The sequence below is a fragment of the Canis lupus genome, chromosome 17 (genome assembly GCF_048164855.1).
Source record: "Canis lupus baileyi chromosome 17, mCanLup2.hap1, whole genome shotgun sequence".
Taxonomy (NCBI): domain Eukaryota; kingdom Metazoa; phylum Chordata; class Mammalia; order Carnivora; family Canidae; genus Canis; species Canis lupus.
The window spans coordinates 51,708,833-51,731,227 of NC_132854.1; the positions used below are offsets into that span (position 1 = coordinate 51,708,833).

Consider the following 22,395-nt stretch of genomic DNA (forward strand, 5'->3'; position numbering starts at 1 on the left):
TTTTAAGGGCACAGGGGAGAGTCAAGGTTGGATTAAAGGTAGAAATGACCAACTCAAATTATGTTCAATGGAGAAAACTAGAAGCTTACTGTGAAAGAGAACAATCCAGTGTACAAAGGAAGACGATTTAGTGAAAGAAGACACTGCAGAATATAAACTATTCACAAATTGGTACTAATCCCCAGATTATCTTTAATCAGGCCAATCTAAAAGCTGTAAATGTAGCCCAGTCTGCTGTTCTGAATCTTGACTCTGTGTGTACATTGTGTATGTATACATTATATATATGTGACATTTTATTATTTTATGGTTAACTCATTAATTCTCAGCTGTAAACTAATCCTATGGACATCACATGTCAATTTTCAAGCTCCTCATCTGACCCAGATAGCCTTATTTTATGGTTAACTCATTAATTCTCAGCTGTAAACTAATCCTATGGACATCACATGTCAATTTTCAAGCTCCTCATCTGACCCAGATAGCCTTAAATGTGATAGTTGCTGCTGCATAAGCACAAAGAAAATGAAGAAATGGTCTCATGCTGGGTTCCAATAGTTTCTATGTTACATTAACATATCTCACTAAAATAGGCCAACATAAGTCCACTGCAATTTTAAAAATTTGTTAAAACCTCATCCTTATACCTTCTCCACCACCACCTCAAATAATTGACACTAGAAAAGTTAATACATTCAGAAGAATCACTTAACCCATTCAACAGTTTATTTCTTACACCATATTTTATTGCACTCTGAAATACAAGCTACATTCTTACAAAATAGAAATTCCTTGTGTGGGGAGGAAAATTAATTTCTGTATAAGCTGAATATGCTGATGTTTTATGAACATTTTATAGAAAGGATTACAATATTTGTTAGAGTTAACTGCCTACTGAGGGGGGAAAAGGGAGTTGGCAAAAGTCTACATGCATAGATAGTCCTAAGTAGCATATCTCAAACATGAAGGTGTAAATTTGAGTCAATGATGCAAACGTTAGCAAAAACATTTTACAGGCACAGTTGAGTTTTGGTGTTTATAAAAGGAAGGTGAACTCCTTCTGAAGGGCTTTTGTACATATATGCATGCTCATATCTCATATGCATATACAGGTTACACCTTGAAAAAGCCCTGTATAGTATTCAGAATCAAATTTACAAACAGGTTAAAAGTTAGTGTTGCCTGACTTTTAACAATAAAAGGACTCACTACAGATTTTTTAAACTGTTTACATTCAAAAGTGATCAATTACCATAGTTTTTAGGTACTTACCTCATAAAAGTAAGTACATCTATATATACATTTATTGCATGGATAACCTAAACCTGGCAAGCAGCTGAGTTTTTAGGCTTACTGAATCTTTTCCATGTCTTAATAGTTTTAAAAATCAAATAAATAGGAGTCAATCATTATTAGGGTATATGAGTGATAAAACTCAGTAATGGGACTGGAAATAGTATACCCACTTAAGCTATAACTAAGTCCTTAGATTAAAACACCAAATCATTAAAAACCATTTGTTTTAAGAGATATACCCTGCTACGTTCCTTATATAAGCTTAGTAGTAACTTTACACATGTTCTGTCATAGACTCGTTCTCTCTGTGCCTGCTCCTTTCCAATAATTCTCTTCACATCAAATTCCTACAACTGAATTAGAACTCCAGAAAATTCAACCTCTTTTTTCTCAGATGGCTAAAAAATCTGAATTACAATGAGATAGCTTGAAAAAAAAAAAATCTCTACATATTTTTAAAACTCAGACTGTATTTGTAAATTTACTTGGAATTGACTTAAAAAAAAACAAAACAAAAAGCCCCCAAACATGGTTTTGGTGGCTTCTTGTCCTTCAGACTTCCAAGGTTTGGATTACTTCATTGCAAAAAAATTCTCTTTTCAATAGTTATATTCCATTAGCCTAGACTATTATCCATTTTTATATTAATGAATTTGCTTCATACTGACATAGCCAAAGACCTGGAATAAACTAGTCAAGCATGAACTTTCCTTTAGCAGAACATAATGCTTTTAAAGTGGTTTTTCAATTAAAACCATATTCCTACCTGTTAGTTACCGAGTTAGCTATACAACTACACAGTAAAAAAGATCTTCAAAGGACATATTGATACTCAACCTAACATGCATTATACTCAACCAGCCCCGTAATTTTTAATATTCACTTAGCACCTATGCATAATCAGACAGGTAGCATCTGAGAACACTCCAGTTGCTAAAGAAGAAATAGTGCCTCATTAAATACCAGTACTATGCCATGGCTCTCCATGAATACTGAATTTTCTAATATTCTTTGCTCAACTTTAATACTATCTCAGCACTGATAAGCTAGTATATCTTGTCCAAATATTCTCAATTTGTTTCACTCTGAAACAGATTTCCTTTCATCATGTGCAATACCACAGTTATATAGATTCAATGAGTTTATCATAATGACCCTAAGGTTCTAATGACAGAGGAACAAAAGCAATCAATGAACGCCATTCCTCTGCTTTTATATCCATTTAAGAAGGAAATTCTTCTCTTCAAAGGAACAAACACCTAAGCAGCTTTTTAGTCTTTGCTGAAATTTATAGGAAATAAGGCATTGGAGAACAGTAAGTGCTAACATCACTTCTTTACCCCTTGAAACTAGTATTTTTTTTTTTTTTTTTTTTAAGGGCAGTGACCTTCACATTTCAAAATCATGTCATTAAAAACATGGATTTTCCCAGCCCTATTCCAAATCTACAGATTCAAAATCTCAGGAGGGAAGTCGAGAAAGCCTACATATTAAAAAATAAGCTTCCCAAATAAGGCTTATTCACCACTGAGAACCACTATGCTATATATTATACAGAATATCTGACTAACGCTGTAATTTTCAGTTGCCTGATATTTTGGGCAACTGTCAGAATGTCAGTACATGTTAGGGGAAATAAAGTTTTAGGTGAGTTAGATTCTGATTCTATCACCAATTATGTGTGTGAACTATAGTAACGAATTGTTATGAAAAAAAACAAAAAACAAAAAACAGTATTATGCACTCCACAAAAAATGCACCTGTAAAATCAAAGGTTTGGACCAAACAGTATTTAAGATTTCTTCCAGCTCCAAAATTCTGATTTCATTTTTCTTTGTTTTCTCTCTTTCATATTGACAGGGGATGAAATGCAAATACATGTTTAAGGGAGTAATAGGTACCAAAGCTATTTCTAGTGTTGGCAGGCCATAAAAACATGCCCTGCTGATCTGATTTTTACAATTCTATTAAAACATAAAACCCCATATCTTACATCCCTGTTCACAACCATTCTATTTAATTCAATTTTGACTCTTTATCTATTCTGCTATAAACTATACTTCTATTCCAGACAAGAAATAGCTTTGCTAAGCAAAGATTACACTAAAATGCAATATTACTATAATTTACCATGTGACGAGGAAAGGGCAGAGATGTGTACTGAGACTGAGGGCTTCTCATAAACCCATTAAGTCATATACCATAACTGAAATTCATTCACATCAATACTTCCAGATATTCGGAGTAAAACTCCACAACAATCCCTATTGGATTTATAAAATAAATATGACTTGATTCTATGCACATCTGATAAAAGAAAGAAAATTTTCAAGAAGAATGACAGGCAGTAGAATTTTGAGTGAGGACAGAGGATTTTATATTCAGCTAGAACAAGCTCTGACCTGGCAACCATCATCTTATCTGTATTCCCCTGCAAGGTCCTGCACGATCCAGACCCCCCCCTCCCCCATCAGGAATCTCAACCCCTTATTCACTCCTGCATCAGGGCCTTCCCATCTGCTAGTCCTTCTGTGGAGAGTACACTTTATCAAGTATCTGCACAGTTTCCTCCTTTGCTTCCTTCAAGTCTGTGTGCAAACATCACCTGCTGAGTTCTTACTTGATCTTCTCTCTCAAATTTATCTTCTTCCAAACATTTAGTTTTCTTTCTTAGAACTATTATCATTTAAAATACATTTTGATTATCTCTCTCATGAGCAAAAGATACATGAAGGCAGGGAATCTGGGGTTCCTCCTATGGTATCACTAGAGCTTACAACAGTCTCTGGCACATACTTGGCATTCAATGAATTAACGAATGGGTGTATCTTAAATTATGCATTTTTCACTTACCCATTTTTTCCAATACCTATGTTAAAGTGAAAACCCACTTTAAAAGAATAGCTTTTGCCAGAAAGACCTTAAGGGTGTTCACACTGTTAAAAAATAAAATATGCAACCCCCACCAAAGAGGGTCACATGGTATTTATTCAGTATCTCCAAATTCCTTTGGAGGTTTTCCAGAAAAAAAAATGGACTAGTATTTCAGATTTTTGTATCCAGAAATTGGTATTGTTTATAAATGAAATTGCTCAACTCACCCTTGGTTTCCAGACCATTCCATATGCCCAAACAAATTCCATACCTGGCTTTATAAATCACTGGCCTCTCTGCCTCTTTAACTCTACTCAAATTCTCTGGGCTCAAGATTCTTCTGGAAGAATGACTAAACCAGCTAGAAAGTAAACCTCAGTCCCTTCTTTAAGAAAACATACATATTTTGGTTTTAAAAAAATCAGGACAAAGGAAAGAAATCTGAAAATTAAATAGCAAAACAAAAAACACATGGATGTCACCTTAGTTTTATTTATGTAATAACTGCTGTTCCCTCTAGTAATGTAGATAAATTAAGAAGTTAGATTTAGCTCTCACAGCTATGTGCTAAAAACCTGAAAAATTATTATTCCATCTATATTGATGAATTAATGATCAATTTCAAGGGCATGATACAAAAAACAAAGTAAATTTAAAAAAACAATTTAGTTGGGGAAAAGTAACAGTTCTAATACTTGATTATCTATTATGTGAAAGGCAAGGAGCTCTGCATCAATGATCCAAAGCCACAGAAACAACACTGTAACTGAAAAGGACACACAGCTAAAAAAGATAACTGCAGCTAACCCTAAAACCAGTGACTGTGAGAGGTGCCTTAAGAGGCACAACTGAGCACTTCCACATCACAGCCAGAGTGGCAAAGAATTCCTGGAGAGGGCACGGAATGGGGGATTTCATAAAAGTACTGACATTTTCACTGGGGACACTTAAAGAAAGATGGAAGAAAATAAGGCCATTCTATGCAGCACTAAGACCATAAGCAAATGCATCCATCATCAATCAAATTCTGAGGGCCTATTCCCTACGCACCACATACTGCAGATATAAAGTTGGAAGCCCCACCTCTAGCCCCTGGCCCAAGCAACTGTTACATGGGGGAAGAAATGAGTCATTTATAGTGACTTCATAACAAACAGATCTGACTCAAACATACTTGAGAGACAGACAAATGGACTAATAAGATTCAAGCCTATACACTGAAGTCCAATAAACCCATGTGTGATTATGACAGCCAGCTCCAAATTGTTTTTGAAGAAAATTTCAGTCTTCCTTTAAGTTGTTGAATCCACTTGGTAGCCTGTTCATTAATGGGATGAACCAGGACCTTACACTTCTAGTTAAAAGGACCAGGATAGAATGAGAAACTATGTCCACTCCAGGTTCAGTTAATTTAGCAAGCCAGCTCACTTGCACCTAAATGATTCAACTAAAAAGAAGACCACTAAAATCCTCAACGTTCAGCTCCAACAACTGAAGGCCCCTAAATAAAGACACAACTCTCCTGGTCTCTGCCATTATTGTAAAGGCCAGGACACTGAAAGAAAGACTGTTGCCAGCTTAAGTGCTCCAGGCATTTTCAGCCCTCTGGCCAGCTTTGCCAGTGCCCAGCTAATCCCCAATGTTAGAACTCCAAGGAGCTACAGGGGCTTTTCCCAATCCTTCCCCTTAATTATCTTAAAGAAACCACTCTCTGGACTAGGAATAAATGTCTCTATGTCCTTACTGACACTGAAGCTATACTGGGTGCTCAACCCCTGTTATTAAGTAGCACCTGCCCTGGAATATAAAAACGGTTCATATAGTCTCCAATAAAACTCAACAGGTTCCTATCGCTAAACCTATTCCCTTTTGTGTAGGCCAACAGATATCCACCCTTCTCTCCTTAGTTCTTCTGCCTCTATTGATTGGGCTGATATTTCTAAGAAAAATATGCTGGAATTTCTCCTGAAAGGGGGAAGTATTCTAGAATTTGAAAGCAGCAACCAACAGCCAAAGCCAATGATCTTTCAATACGTTTTATTTGTTCCATCTCTAAAGGCACTAGAGCTAATTACAAGGACACTGATCATCTGTCCCTACTGAACCAACTACTACTCTCCTTATGGGCAAAACTCTCAACTCTTATTGGCATAGTGCCACGGTGCACCTATTAATATCCAAATACGTCTCTCAAAGCCTCTCCTTAGAATTAAGCAATACTCTATAAAGAGGTTCTTTAGGCCCACAATGGAAGACTATAAAGCCTTAGCCCCTGTAGTAGTCCTTGCAATAGCCCTATTTTATGTTTTTGTTTTTTTGTTTTTTTTTGTTTTTTTTTTTAAAGAATGGTTACAGGATGGAAATTTGTATAGGACCTCCAAGCCATAAGAGTATTGTCATCCCTTACATCCAGTTGTTCCCAATCTCCATACTTTATTGGGCTCTAACCCTGCTGAAAGCAAATTTTTCACCATGGCTGTCTTCTTTAGCATCTTGGTGGATAATGCCAGACACCATCTCTTTGCTTTTACTTGGGAAGGACAATACACCTGGACGGTACTGCCTCAAAGTTGTACTGAAAGTCCTTTGTACCTCTCACAAACCTTAAAACCTGATATAGATCATATAAGATTCCTAGAAGCTCTACCCTATTACAATATGTAGATGCCTTGCTTCTCCGTTTTCCCAAGCCTCTTCACAGGATAACAGCATCCAACTATTAAAACTTACAGCCTTAAAGGGACATGAAATCTCCAAGGAACAACTGCAGTTCACTCAAACTCAAGTTTGATATTTAGAGCACCGAAATTCTGGAACAGGGGCTTACAATTAGATCCAAATAGGTGTCATGGCATTCTGAACTTCTCAAAAACCAAAACTAAGCACCAATTAAAAGGTTGCCTCTTGGCCACTGTCAAAATTAAATGGCCCAACCCCTACCGGTGACTAAAAAACAACAAACTTGACCCTATTATTTGGTTAAAAGCAAGATAAAGTCTTAAATGAATGCCTAATAAATCCCCCTGCCCTTGGACATATCAATGATCAACTTCATATTTTTTCTTCTTCTATAATGAGAGAGAAATGCCCTTGGGTTACTCATCCCAAAACAGAGGAAACATCACTGACCCATAGATTATTATAGCCAACATCTAGACGCTGTGGCACAAGAGCACACCCCACCCTACGCCTCTGAGCCATTCCTACCACTGTTCTTCTAGTCAAGGTCCTTGAATAATCATAGGATCCCTCCTAACTAGTCTTGTACCCTAATTCAATAGAAGCCCTTCTAAATTCTTGTCAGTTAGATGCCTCACCTCCTATGAAATCCTCTTGCTAACTAACTCCTCATACAGCAGTACCCCTCACCTGTGGTTTCAATTCCCAGAGGAGTTGAAGAAGTTAAGAAAACTATGATAGTATCCAAAGCAAGTCTGCAACTGCAATGAAACGGCTCTTCTGAAAGGTGGCCAACAGAACTTACATTAATAAAAATGCAAGAGACACTACAGCTTAAAATATGGAAGGACAGATGAACTCTTATACTATGTGACAATGCTGCAGGGCATATGATAAAGTCAGCTGTAGTCTACAGAGGAAAGAACCCATGTGCTTGCAAAACCAAAAAGTTCTCTGCCTGTGTTCTGGTAACATCATCAGAAAGCATGGGTAGGTGATCGGCCATCTTGTTTATAGGATGATTCCAATGCTTCATTTTAGAAGTGAAAAAATACTCAAAAGAGGGAGAGCTGGAATTTAAAGTCCTATTAATCCTAGACAATGCATCTGGCTATCCTGAATCTGTTTGCTATGTAAATATAAATGCTGAGGTTTGTACTCTTACCTCCAAATATAACCTCAGCACTTCAGCCCCTGGACCAGGACATCATTAGGTTTTTCAAGGCCACACACACCTGCTTTGTATTTGATTGCCTTCCATCAGCAACTGATGCAGCAGACCCTAATCTGGACATAATGCAATGCTGGAAATCATTCACTACTGCTGATATAATAACATTCATAAAAGCTGCAAAGAATGAATTAAAACCAGAAGCTGTACATGACTGCTGGAAGAACTTATGAAGTCATGAGGGATTTTAAAGGCTTCCCAGGCATTACTATTAACAAAATCCTTCTCATAGCAGGATAAATTAGTGGATTAGGACTAGCCAACCTATTTGATGAGTAATTTGAAGAACATATGAGGAACACAAAGAAGTGTTAAGAAGTGAAGTGAAAGAAGTGTTAAATCATTTACAAAAGAAGATGATGAAGAAACTGAAGCAGAAAATAAAGCAGAACCAGTAATGTGGACATTAGCAAAATACGCTTAACTGTTTTGAATTGCACAGACAATAAATGACAAAATTATAGAATATGATCCTCAAACACAGGATTAAAATCAACTGGATGATCCCCAAAGGATTAGTTTCTGCAGCAACACTCTGATAGTTAAAAAGAGACAACAAATTCCAATTACAATGTTCTTCCTACAGTTTTAGGCAAAAAAACTTTTCAACTTTGAAGTATCCTCAATCATTGACATTATCATGGTTTGATGATCCAGGATCAGCTGACGCAGATGCAGATGATTATCCCCCTGGATTTATTTATTTATTATTTATTTATTTATTATTTTTATCCCCACTGTTAGGTCAACAGTGCCTACCACTATGTCACAATGCCTATGTCACTCATCTCATTTCATCTCATCATGTAGACATATCATCACACATCATCACAAGTACAATAAGATATTTTGAGAGGGAAAAAAACATTACAGTATATTGTTATAACTGTTCTAATTTTGTGATTACCATTAACCTCATATATTTTATTATTATTTTTTAAGATTTACTTATTTGAGAGAGAAGGTGCATGGAGGGTAGGGATGGCACGGAGAGGCAGAGAGCATGTGAAGTAGATTTCAATGCTGAGAGCCCAATTTGGGGCTCAATCTCGCGACTCTGAGCCAAAACCAAGAATTACGTGCTTAACCAACTGCACCACCCAGGTGCTCCAATCTCATGTATTTTAAACTTTATCACAGGTGTGTACACAAAGAAAAAACACATAACGTATACAAGGTTCTGTACTATCTGCTATTTCAGGGGACCACTGGTGGTCCTGGGAAAGCATCCCATGTAGATAAGGGATCAGGGGGTGAAGGAAACTACTGCGTAAATCTTCCTTGCTGTAACAACCTTCATCCTACCCTTCTCCTCCCCTCCACTGATAAAACTTTTCATGACTGCTTATTATGAATGGACTCCCTCCATGATGACTTACAGGAAACTCCTTTGGATAACCCTAACTTCATTGTTTATTGATAGTGCTTATTTAAAAGGTGTAAATAGTAATACTATGCTGGCTATGCATTTCCAACTCCCTTTGAAACTACTGGCCTGGCCTTAACCCGACAGGCTGAACTGTAACGGTCTTATTCAGGCCTGTACTGTAGCTGAGGGCAACTCAGCTAAATATGCAAATATAGGCATACCTTGTTTTACTGTACTTCACAGATATTGTTTTCTTAAAAATTGAAGGTCTGTGGCAATCTTGCATCCAGGCATACTAGTTGCATACTAGTATACTAGTTGCATACTAGTTCCACTTTTCCAATAGCATTTGCTCACTTTGTGTCTCTATGTCACATTTTGGAAATTCTCACAGTATTTCAAACTTTTGCATTGCCATTGTTTTTGTTACGGTGATCTGTGACCAGTGTTTGTTTGTTTATTTATTTATTATTTTATTTAATTTATTTATTTATGAGAGCATGTGCATGTGAACAGGAGGAAGGGAAGTGGGGACAGAAGGAAAGGGAAAGAATCTGAAGCAGGGTCCACACTCAGCAGAGCCCAACACAGGGCTTGATCTCAAGACCGAGATCCTAGGGTTGCCTGTGTGGCTCAGTGGTTGAGCGTTTGCCTTTGGCTCAGTTCGTGATCCCAGGGTCCTGAGACTGAGTCCCAGATCAGGCTCCCCGCTAGGAACCTGCTTCTCCCTCTGCCTATGTCTCTGCCTCTGTGTCTCTCATGAATAAATAAAATCTTAAAAAAAAAAAAAAAAAAAGACCCTGAGATCATGATCAGTTATCTTTGATATTATAATAGTTTTAGAGTGCCACAGACCACACCCAGTTAAGGCAGTGAACTGGTAACTGTGCATGTTCTAACTGCCCAACAACCAGCCATTCACCCATCTCTTTTTCTTTAGTCTTTTCCCTGTTCTCTGAGACACACAAGATTGAAATTAGATCAATAGTCCTACAATGGCTTCTAAGTGTTCAAGTAAAGAGTCACATGTCTTACTTTAAATGAAAAACTAGAAATAATAAACATTTCCTTAGTGAGGAAGGCATGCTGAAAGCTGAGGCAGGTTGAAAGAAGGAAGGACTCCTGTGCCAGTCAGCCAAGTTGTGAATGCAAAGGAAAAGTTCTTGAAGGAAATTAACAAATCATGAGAAAGCAAAATAGCCTTATTGATGATGTGAAGAAAAGTTTTAGTGCTACAGACAGAAGATCAAACCAGCCACACATTCCCTTAAGCCAAAGCCTAATCAAGACCAAGACCCCAAAACTCTCTTCACTTCTATGAATGCTGAGGGTGAGGAAGATGCAGAAAAGTTTGAAGTTAGCAGGTTGGTTCAGATTTAAGGAAACAAGTAATCCCCATAACATGCGAGTGCAAAGTGAAGCACCATGTGTGGATGTAGAAGTTGGATCAAGTTATCTAGAAGATGTAGCTAAGATAATGAATGAAGGTGGCTATACCAAACAAAACATTTTCAACGTACACTTGGCCCTTTATCAACACAGGCCTGAACTATGTGGGCCCACTCACACACACATTTTTTTCAACAAATATACTGGGAAAATTGGGGAGGGGAGGGGGATTTGTAACAATTTGAAAAAACAACAAACTGCATAGCCTAAAAATACTGAAAAAATTAAGAACAAAGTATGTATTGTGAATGCATAAAATATAGTTACTAATCTATTTTATCATTTACTATCATAAAATATACACATAACTATTATAAAAAGTTGAAACTTACAAATGTACATAGCACACATTAAACAGCATGCTACTAAGCAATGAAGGGATCAACCAAGAAACCAAAGATGAAATTAAAAAATCCATGAAGATAAATGAAAATAAAAACACAAGTCCAAACTCTCTAGGACACAGGGAAAGCAGTTCTAAAGGAAAAGTTATGGCAACGCAGGCCTCCTTCACTAAAAAAAAAAAAATCTCAACAATCTAACTTTACACCTAAAGAAACTAGAAAAAGGCTAAACAAAGCTCAAAGTTAGTGTAAGGAGATAAATGATCAAGATAAGAGCAGAAACAAATGAGAGATTTAAAAAAACCAACAAAAAAGATAATTAAACTAAGAACCAGTTCTTTGAGAAGATAAAATTGGTAAACCTTTAGCTAGACTGATCAAGAATGACAGAGGACCCAAATAAACAATCAAAAATGAAACAGGAAAGATAACACCACCACAGGAATACAAAGAACTATAAAATACTAAGAAAAAATTGTATGTCAACAAATTGGATGACCTAGAAAAAAATGGATAAATTCCTAGAAACATACAACCTTCCAAAATTGAATCAAGAAGCAGAAAAACTGAACAGACTATGAACAGACTAATTAGTTACAAAATAGAAGTGATAACCAATAACTCTCAAGAAATAAAAGTCCAGAACCAGAGAGATTCACAGGTGAATTCTACCAAATATTTAAAGTTAATACCTAACTCTCCTCAAGCTATTCCAAAAATAGGAAACTTCCAAATTCACCTTGTAAGGATAACGTTAGCCTAATACCACAACCAAACTACAAAAAAACTACAGGCCAATACAGGCTAATAATAACTGTGATGAACACAGATGCAAATATCCTCAACCATGCAAGCTGCATTCAACAATACACTAAAAAGATCATGTACCACATCAAGGAGGATTTATTCTAGGGATGAAAGGGTGGTTCAATATTCTCAAATCAATCAACAGGATGCATAACATTAAGAAAATGAAAAATAAAAATCATACGATCATTTCAACAGATGCAGGAAAACCATCTGCCAAAATTCAACATCCTTTCATGATAAAAATTCTCAACAAAACGGGTTTAAAGGAAACATATCTCAACATAATAAAAGCCATATATGAAAAACCCACAGCTAATATCATACTCAATGGTGAAAAACTGAGTGCTTTTCCTCCAAGACAGTGACATCAACCCTTAACACTTTTATTCAACATGGTACTGGAAGTCCCAGCCACAGCAATCAGGCATGGAAAAAAAAAAAATTGGTAAGAAGTTGTGAAACTGACACTATTTGCAGATGACATATTACACATAGAAGACTCTAAGACTCCACTCAAAAACTACTAGAATAATAAATTCAGTAAGGTTGCAGAATACAAAATCAATACCCAGAAACTGGTTGTATTTCTATACATTAAAAATCAAGCAGCAGAAAGAAAAATTAAGAAAGCAAAGTCCATTTAACTATACCAAAAAAGAGTAAAATCCTTAGGAATAAACCTCACCAAGGAGGTGATGGACCTATACTCTGAAAACTATGAAACCTTGATCAGTCAGCCACCTAGGCACCCTGCTCCTACATACTTTTAACTTGCCCAATGGACAATTCAAAGTTTGGCAAGGGGACCTGTCAACCTCTCCCCTGCCTCCATCTCATATGTTTTAGTCATGGTTTGTACGTTTTCTCACTGGACTAAAGCTTTCCCTTGTTAGGCAGGCAAATGCCTTTCCTATGGCTAAAATACTATTAGGAAAGATTGTCTTGGGGTACCTGGGTGGCTCAGTAGGTTAAGTGTCTGACTCTTGATTTTGGCTTAGGTCATGATCTCAGGGCCCTGAGGTTGAGCCCTGCATCAGGCTCCATGCTTAGTGAGGAGTCTGCTTGAGATTTTCTTTTTCCCTCTGTCCTTAGCAACTCACATGCGTGTGCTCCTTCAAATAAATTTTTTTTAAAAAAGGATAGTCTCTACGTGGGGAACTCCCTTAGAACTCCTTAGTGGCCAGGGAACGCAATTTAATGGTCAAGGACTTTAAAGGCCTGTGCTCATTAGCCACTCTACTGCGCTTATCACCCTCAATCCTCAGCTAGTCAAATGCACTAATGGCATCATTAAGGCTCAACTGGCAAAATTTATAGACACTTTTATTTAAAAATTCTGTTTATTTGACAGAGTGAGTGCATACAATCAGAGAGAGAGGGAAAAGCAGGCTCTCCGCTGAGCAGGAAGCTTGATGTGAGGCTCAGTCCCAGGACCCCAGGATCATGACCTGAGCTGAAAGCAGATGCTTAACCAACTAAGCCCCCCAGGAACCCCTACAGAAACTCTTTTCATTAAATACTCAGGCCAAAAACACTGCCATTAGTCCTTCAAAATCTCGGGAACACATCTCTTTTGGAATCTGGAAACTCTCACCCTTTGAGATAATCTCAGAGCACCCAATGCACATGCTCCTGCTTCTTTGACTCACAGCTAAGAAAAATATACTTTAATATCATAAAGGTCTATTTTCTAATGAAAATAACCAGCCCTAGAACAATCTTTCCACAGCACACTCCACAGAGACAAAGATCTCAAGCATCACTCCTTAGAATTCAGAAATACAATCTATTGCAAATGACACCTCGAGAAGACGCTCTTCAACCCTGTTTGAAAGGCCCAATACTTACTACCACCAAACTCCAGGGAACAGACTTTTGGATTCATGTCACATCTAAAGAAAGCATACAACCCCAACTGGACCTGTGTACCAACTGGTGACCTGAAAGTAAAGATTTCCACGAGTTGAAGCAGATGACAGCTTTCCTTATATGAGACTGTACCAGGCCTGTAAACCTGCTTGTTCTGTTTTCTTCTCCCTTTCTTTCATGGAAGGACATTTCCCAATACCTTGAAAGAGGGATAAGCCACTCAATTACTGGATTTGTCATCAGAAACCACTATCTGTCCATGATAGCAGTGACCCCTTAGTTTACTCTATAAACTTGCTGGAATCCCAGACACCACCATAAACCTGAATTGTCCACAGGTTCCTTTTAATATTCCCACAGGAATACTAAATCTACATTATCACCATTCCTTGCCTCAATTTAACCAAACCCTGGGATGGGAGAATGTGTTCCATCATATATAGGAAAGATAGTAAAGAACAGTGTAAATTAGACCATTTGCAGGTTTGCTGTCAAACCCATGTATCTCCATTCGTCTTTCAATATATAATGCAGCATTTGTGTCTTGGCTGCATGATGCAAACACTTCTATATTGACCAGTGGGTCCATAAATACTAATACTTATGAGAAGTCCTACATATAAAGCCCAGCTACCTCTTTACATGTAGAGGTTTTGGTGAATCGCCCCTATGCTTGACAGCCAGACAATGAAAGGACAATGTGCTCTTATTGTACTTACTGTTTTATTTTCTCTTCCTAACAAATGAGAAATCTTCTACTAATCCACCCCAATAAGCCTCCATGGGCACCTTAAATGGGAACTTCTAGGAAGCAAATAGGATTCCCAATTTGCCTACATAGAGAGCAAGTCTTTCTCACTTAGGTCAGAGGAAGTGCCACTGATCACATAATCAGCAACCTCTCCAACATGAGCACTAGCCGATTGTGCTGCCAAGGCAAGAGCAGCTCACCAACAATCACTTGACTCATTGGCTAGAGCAGTTTTGGCTAATCGTACAGCCCCTTGACTGTGTACTTGCTGAACGAGGTGTTTGTGAGACTGCCAATACCACATGTTGCAACAGATAAATTCCTCTATGGTTACAAATCCAACTGCATAAAAATAGAGAAATAAGCACACCAGCTACAATAAATCCCACTCAACAACCCTTTGATCTCTCTTCAGCTGATTCCCTTCATGTTTGGGCTCCTGGTTTTACAACCACTGAACAAACCAGATTTGTTATTACTTTTAATTCTGATTTGTAGAATTCTTATTAAGCTTTATACCTGTTGCCATCAGCCCTTTGTAAAAATGACAGGCCCACTAAGGTGATTCTAGCTCAACATTTTGAGATGGTCTGCCATGCTTACAATATGTATTAAGATATAGACTTTAAGAGGGAAATGCCGGAGTTCTCCCTCCTTTTTACTCAAATGTGGCCTAAATGGTTTCCCACCTGTGCACTTTCTCTCCACTGTGGGACAGGTCTACCAAAAAAGGTCCTTCCTGGCACAAAATCATTAAATGCAGAAAACCTGACCTGGTCAGCCAAAGAGAAGTTGCCACAACCCCAACTTTTTTTTTTTTTTTTAAGATTTTATTTATTTATTCATGAGAGACACAGAGAAAGCAGAGACACAAGCAGAGGGAGAAGCAGCTCCATGCAGGGAGCCTGCCGTGGGACTCAATCTGGGTCTCCAGGATCACGCCCTGGGCTGAAGGCGGCGCTAAACCACTGAGGCCCACCCGGGTGGGGCAACCCCCACCCGGGCTGCCCTCTCCCCCTCTTCCAACAAACTTTCACTTAAACTCCCTCCCCCAACTTCTTCCTTTCCTCTATAAAAAGCAAGTCTTTCCTCTTCATTCCTGGACTCGTGTATGATCTACCATAGTTTGCATGTTCCAAATTCTATTTCTTCGGCTATTCCTGAGTAAACTCATTTTGCTACTAAAATAACTGGCTATTTTATTTTTAAGGTTGACACTCCCCATTCTTTGGTGTGAAAACAGAATTGATGATCTAACTATGCACTAATGGAAATAAAAGGGCAGAATTCATGGTTTACAAGTAGTGTGATACTAACTAGTTTTGCTGTTTTGACATTTAAATTAAAATGGAATTATAACCAAAGACTTTCTAAAAAGTCCCTTAATATCCTACAGTGTGTATCTTCTGCCACCAGTACACCTCATTATTTTCAAAATACTGCTAATACTTACATATTTAAGCTCTGCTGAATTAAAATAACTACTCATTTAAAGACTTCTATGAACTCATGCTTTCAAAGTATAAAATTTAAAAATTAAACTAAAAATTTTTAACTGTTATTTTCCTCAACCAGAATCTTGAATCGTATAGGATTTAACTTATAACAAAAAGGCTTAGTATAGGATTTAAGCCTCTCAGCCTAAATGAATGTAAAATAATCTGACGGGTACGCCTGGGTGGCTCAGTCGATCAAACAGCCAACTCTTGATTTCAGCTCCGGTCATGATCTCAGGGTTGTGAGATCATCGAGCTCCATGCTCAGCATGGAGTCTGCTTGAGATCTCTCTAAATAAATAAATAAAAATAATCTTAAAAAAAAAAAGAAAATGTGACATTATCAATAACATTAAGCACTGCTTTTCGCACTTTAAATATACAGGTACAAAATTCCTTCAAAACCCTTGGAGTCAAAGGTGCCCCTACGGTTCACAATTTTGGATTTTAGAATACAATACAGATATATCATTTATTTAACATCAGCAGGATCTCTGCTAGTATTCTATAATTAAACATATATTTCTGCAGCAAAATATGACTTCATGCTGTAAGTTCACACATAAATTTAGTTTTTAGAGCCTTCTGGACTAAAAGAAACAATTCGTTTAACTCCTAATAGCTCATGAGGCAGGTATTATTATCCCAAGACTGTAATCAGCATGATGTGTCAGTCTTCTTATACCTGCAATAGTTGTTAAAGATATCTTGCTTCTCTGTAATTACCTGGGTTTAAAAAGAACACAGAACCTTCAAATACAAACCAAGATAACCTGCTTATATTACCTTCTATAAGAGGAGGTTTTGATTCCTACTAAGTTTTCTTACTTAAGAAACTGAGGAGAATATTCTGACATTTAAGAATATACCTTTCTAGGGGTACCCAGGTGGCTCAGTTGGCTGAAAACATGACTCTTGATTTTGGCGGAGATCATGATCTCATGATCATGGAACTCAGCCCTGCATCAGGCTCTGCACTGGGCATGGAGTCAGTTTGGGATGCTCTCTCTCCCTCTGCTCCCTCCACTCACACTTGCTTTCTCTCACAAAAGAAAATACCTTCCTAGCCCACATACAAGCAGAATTAAACAATTCAACTTGCAGATTTTTTCCATTATTGTCATATAGGTGACTAATAAATCACCCATTATACACCCAACTCATAAACTTGAAGGAGTTACAGCATGACATTGTAGTCTGACAGATCCAGGTTCAAATCCCTACTGCATCACTTATTACTGGAGTAAATTTGGGCAAAGAACTTAACTTTGGCCTCATTTTTCTGATCTGTAATAAGATGGTATCACTACTTTACACGGCTGTTATATATGAGGTAGTGTATATATAGCACTTAGTGACACCTGGCCCATAAAATGTACTAGTACAGAATAGCTACCCTTTTATTGCCCTAATGGATTAGCAATGTATAGGATTTTAGCTTGATTTGAATGAGGGCAAGTTTACTGAGGTAGAAAGAGAGGCTAAGAGTCAATTTCAGAAGCAAGTCACGAGGATGACCCAAATAGTAACATTTGTGAGTAAATCAGTTATTTCCAATTTGGCAACAAGTTCCCAGATTATTTCCTAAATCAAATCTCCTGATGTAAAATGAACCTATAATAGAATATGCGGGGTTGGACACAAAGGAAACAAGATCAATGTTGATGATCTCTCATTTAGAACTACTTATAACTCTTTCTGGCACAGGCACCATTATTTTGTCTTTTTAAGCTTTTATTACCTTTTTATTTATTACCTCTCCTTGGTTCCTCCCAGCCACAGATAACATAAATCCATATTCTTATGAGACTACAAGATAGCAGGTATGAATGTATAAAGGTAAACTTATTTAGAGCTGGTTAAAAAGAAAAGTAACTCTCATAACAAACCACCTACTCAGAAATTTTCTGAGTATTTCTGGAAATGTCGGTAATAGCTGTAAGTCAGAGGGGTACACACTAATCTGGACAAGGAAGATCCCAATACAATTAAAGTGCATTAGGCAGACTGGTAAACTAATAGGCAATACTGCTCTGAATCAGTGGATCTCAGAGATCAATGACCTACTCTGTTATGTAGATAACAGAGCAAGGAGAACAGGAAAAGTAAAATGGGTAAGGACAGCCAAACAGTATTTAAGTAATAAACTAAATTTAAACTTCTGGGTTTAAAACTGGGTTAAATTAAAACTTCTACCTATTTATATTAATGCACTGACATACTCCCATTTTAAATATTTGAAATATATAAGATTTATAGATATATATTTATAAGACAGCCCAATATTCTCCCTTGTTCTATATAGTTAGCCTAGGGAGACAAGAATCATTCAATATTCTAAAGTTCGTGAATATCACAAATCTAAGAGATTACAATGCTTTTAAAAATGCAGTTATGAATGCAAACCATCCTTTCTCTCCATTCCGTATAAAGACAGAGAAAATCGGTTATTTTTTTAAAGTGGCCTGTAATTGCCAATGCTAAAGACTGGACTTTGTTATAGGTGGCAACCAACTCTAAATGGGTTAAAACATATGATAGAAAATTATCAAAACTGACCCTGATGTTTAAACATGTGGCACAGCCATCTGAAAAATTACTTGATAGAAGAGTTCAAAGAAGTAGACCATCCATTCAAAATTCTTTGAAGACTGAAAATTCTGGGAAGTCATCAAGGTGCTTAACAAGGTGATTACAAAAATCAGGAGAACAGATGAAGAATGTAAGATTAAGAAAGATTATTCTAGGACTAAACCTTAAAAAGGAAAATAAGAAAAACTAAGAAAAAAATGTACCTTATGAAGAAACAAAAGGTTAACCAGAACACAGGAAAACCAAAATTTAAGAATTGAAAATGGAAATCTAAAAGAGAGACCAATTAATAGCTGAGAATATAGAAAATAAGGATAAAGAGGGCTCTTAATCAAAATGATGGTTTGCTGTTTTATTTATTTTTTAACTTTCTGGAAGCTTATAAATCCTCATTATCTAGAAGAGTGAAAGAGAAGCAGTACTTCAGAGTGTTACTTTAAGGCAACAGTCTAACCTACTTCTCATAAGTCCTCCCTTCTTTACCCATAATCTATTGTACTTGGACCAGGTCCATTTATAGTCATGTATATTAGAACTTCATTTGGCTCAGGGAAAACCTGAATCCCAAACATTAAGCAAATCTAGCCAACAGATAAGCATACTTTACATATAATGTATCCTTTTAAAGTACAAGCAAAACTAGTAAAAAATTTTTTAAGCAACTTCTATTACAATAGTGTCATTCCTAAGAAAGAAGTTACTTTTAAGCCACAGAAATGTATCTTATTTAGAATCATACTTTTAATTTTAACTCTAAGATTCTAAAGATTATTTACAAATAAAGGAATTAAGACGTAGAAAGACTAACCCTGAAGATTATTAGTGGCAGATATTTGCTGGAGCTAGGATTCTTGTCTCTGGTGTGGTGCTTGCTATATGCCCAACTTACTGTATCTGTAGCAACAGCCTCCCTTACCACCCCTCAGGACTAATGGTACTAAGAAACTGTGACATACAAAATACTAAAACTACTATCTAGTTTCCTTAAAGAGAAAATTTGAGAAATTCATACAAGCAAGAACTTAATTTTGCCTTTTCCTTCAGTGCTGAAGAACCAAAAAGGTAGTCTGTAGCTCTAAGTGGGCAAAAGGACAAGTGAAAACTCCCAGGTGCTCAACAAGCTGTAAAAGGTTTGGGCAAGGTCAGATACCACCCCACCATCATTTTCTTCATGAACTTTGCTACATTTCAAGTCAAACGACTAGATGGAAGGGATTGAATTCTCACTCTTTGTAAAGATGAACCAATGGCTGATTCACCTTTGGTTCACCCTATCCTCAGCTATGAGGATGTAAGAATGCCTTGCCACACTGTGAGACCTAATAGACACCAACCTCAACAATTTAGCAATTACAGTCAAAAAGCAAAGTCAGACCCTACAGGTCATCAATGGCCTATATTTCATAAAAGCTTAGACTGCAAAGAATTTTAATCATAAAACACTATTTTTCTGTCTCAAAACAGTATTTATAATTTCAGTAGTCATTCCATAATCCTTTCATGAATGTTAATTTCTCTGTTGATTATAAGCTCTTTGAAGTTAATGATGTCTTTACTTTTTGTATTCCTATGGTATCTACTTACTCTAGAAACAGAATATATACTAAATATATACCTATTAATTTACTCTCTCAGCAGCTACCCTAAACCACTAAAACCAAAGTAATCATGGGGATGTGAGAAGAAATACTCTAATAAAGGAGGAAAAAATAAAAAAGGCAACAAAATCCCAACACAAAACAAGCCACTGGTAATTTCAGGTCTCCTGATGTGGCAAACAAACAAAACCCAGCAAGAAGTAGAGTTGGGCTTTCCTAAATCACTCTTTGGCCCAATTTCACAGATTATCCTTCAGTATAGATAAATTTGCAGCATGTTAAACTCAGGTGTCTTATGTTTTATACAGGAATTTAGAAGGTAAGGACCAAAATCTCAGTGTAATTACAAATATTTCTCATAAAAATAACCAAATAGGAATTCCGAGTGATAATTTCTCAAAGTTCTCATTACAAAACTTAAGAAAAAGGTAAATAAACCAAACTTCTTCATAGAAAAATTGTATTTACAACTCCATCCAAAAGCAGTTTTTAAAAGCAAACAATGTAACACGAAAGTTGAAAAAATCTATGCTCACCCAAAATTGCCAAATCTAATAAATTATTAACAGAATACTCCATCAAAAATAAGGCAATAACCCAAGATATCCCAGTAATGATTTCTCCACTTTCATAACTAGGTAGAACTAATCTATCTAGTAGCAAATGATACTTCATTCCATTTCAGCATGTCTGAAATCCTTAAGGACAAAAGTGTTAAAATATCATCTTCATTCTTCATTAGACTCTTAGAACACTTGAAGGAAAATAATTTCTAAAGCACAAAGAGGTAAAGAGGTATAACCTTTCAAAAAAATACTCAGAGTTCAAAATTCAAGAATGCGATATTAATACACAATGGGCATTAGGTGAATATATGTAATACAGTGATAGCAAATTAATTTATTTAGTACTTTTTCCATTCCATATCATCAGGAGGGTTGATTTCAACTTTCCTTTTACCTACATCAGACCAGTTGGTACTCAAAACTGTACCACCAGACTCCATCTGCAATAAGAAATAAAAATAGATTAATCTCTGGGCCATATAGTCAAAACAGAGTATTTTTCTAAAAATGTTTCAAACGTAGTGTTCCAAATATAAGCTATGTTTGGCTCAATACAAACACAAGACAGTACCACGATTTAATCTCAGGCTTATCAGAGAAGTTACCAAGCTCTATAAAATTTGAAAAGGAAACTCTAGACTAGTTAGGTAGAAGTATTATGTTCATACAGTGTCAAACAAAGCACATCTCCCTCAGCTAATCAGCATTGAGGTAAACGTGGAAAATCTACCTTTTGACAAAAATAAAACTGGCTCCCCAAGAAAATGATTAATCTCTTTTGTTAAGGACAATAAAGAGCAGGCAAAGTATACTCTTTCTAAACTAGTTGTATAGAACTTTAAAGATCCTCTTATTCATGCTCTGTGACAAATATATAAGGGAATGCTGGAATTTTTTCAAATTAACGTGCATATATCTAAGAACATAAAATCCGTATCTCAGTAAAGAACTGATTATCTATTTACCATCTGTAGAATATACCACCTACCCACAACCCTAGCATATTCGTACAGACATTTAAAGAAACTGTGGACATTTGTTATATTAATGCAATAAAAATTAACTGACTTGGATCACAGCAAAACACAGTGTGAATTATTCAAATTAAACATTTTTACAAAATCAGCTGTGCTGCTGGCATATGTATATGGTTACAAACCCTATTACTCTGGAACTTCAATATAACCTCATGCCCAACACTGTCAAGCTCCCTTACATGGATTGCTTTGCATGGGATATTCTTCTCCACCCATTTTCTTTTTGCCCCATTCTTTAGCTATCCTGTAAACATATCATTTCTCTGTGGCCTCCTTTGACCCTAATCAGGACTTTACCTTTATAGAATTTGTATTCTGTATGAGCATAATTACCATTAATATAATATGTATCACACTACACTGTTAGAATTTTAAGGGTCTGCTTTCTTTTATCTGTTTCCTACCCTTAGTTCCAACTAAAGCTGAGAGCTCCT

At 36.6% G+C, this 22,395-nt stretch overlaps 1 protein-coding gene across 6 annotated transcripts in view; it reads right to left on the minus strand.

Annotated features, from left to right (window-relative positions):
• Positions 1–724: 724 nt before the first annotated feature.
• Positions 725–22,395, minus strand: part of SUGT1 (SGT1 homolog, MIS12 kinetochore complex assembly cochaperone) — a 61,763-nt gene continuing 40,092 nt past the window's right edge. For all 6 annotated transcript variants that reach the window (XM_072782911.1, XM_072782914.1, XM_072782915.1 and 3 more), the window contains one exon: positions 725–21,364. In XM_072782911.1, the coding sequence (XP_072639012.1) occupies positions 21,263–21,364 (102 nt within the window). In that variant the 3' untranslated portion in view covers positions 725–21,262. The remainder of the gene's footprint in view (positions 21,365–22,395) is intronic.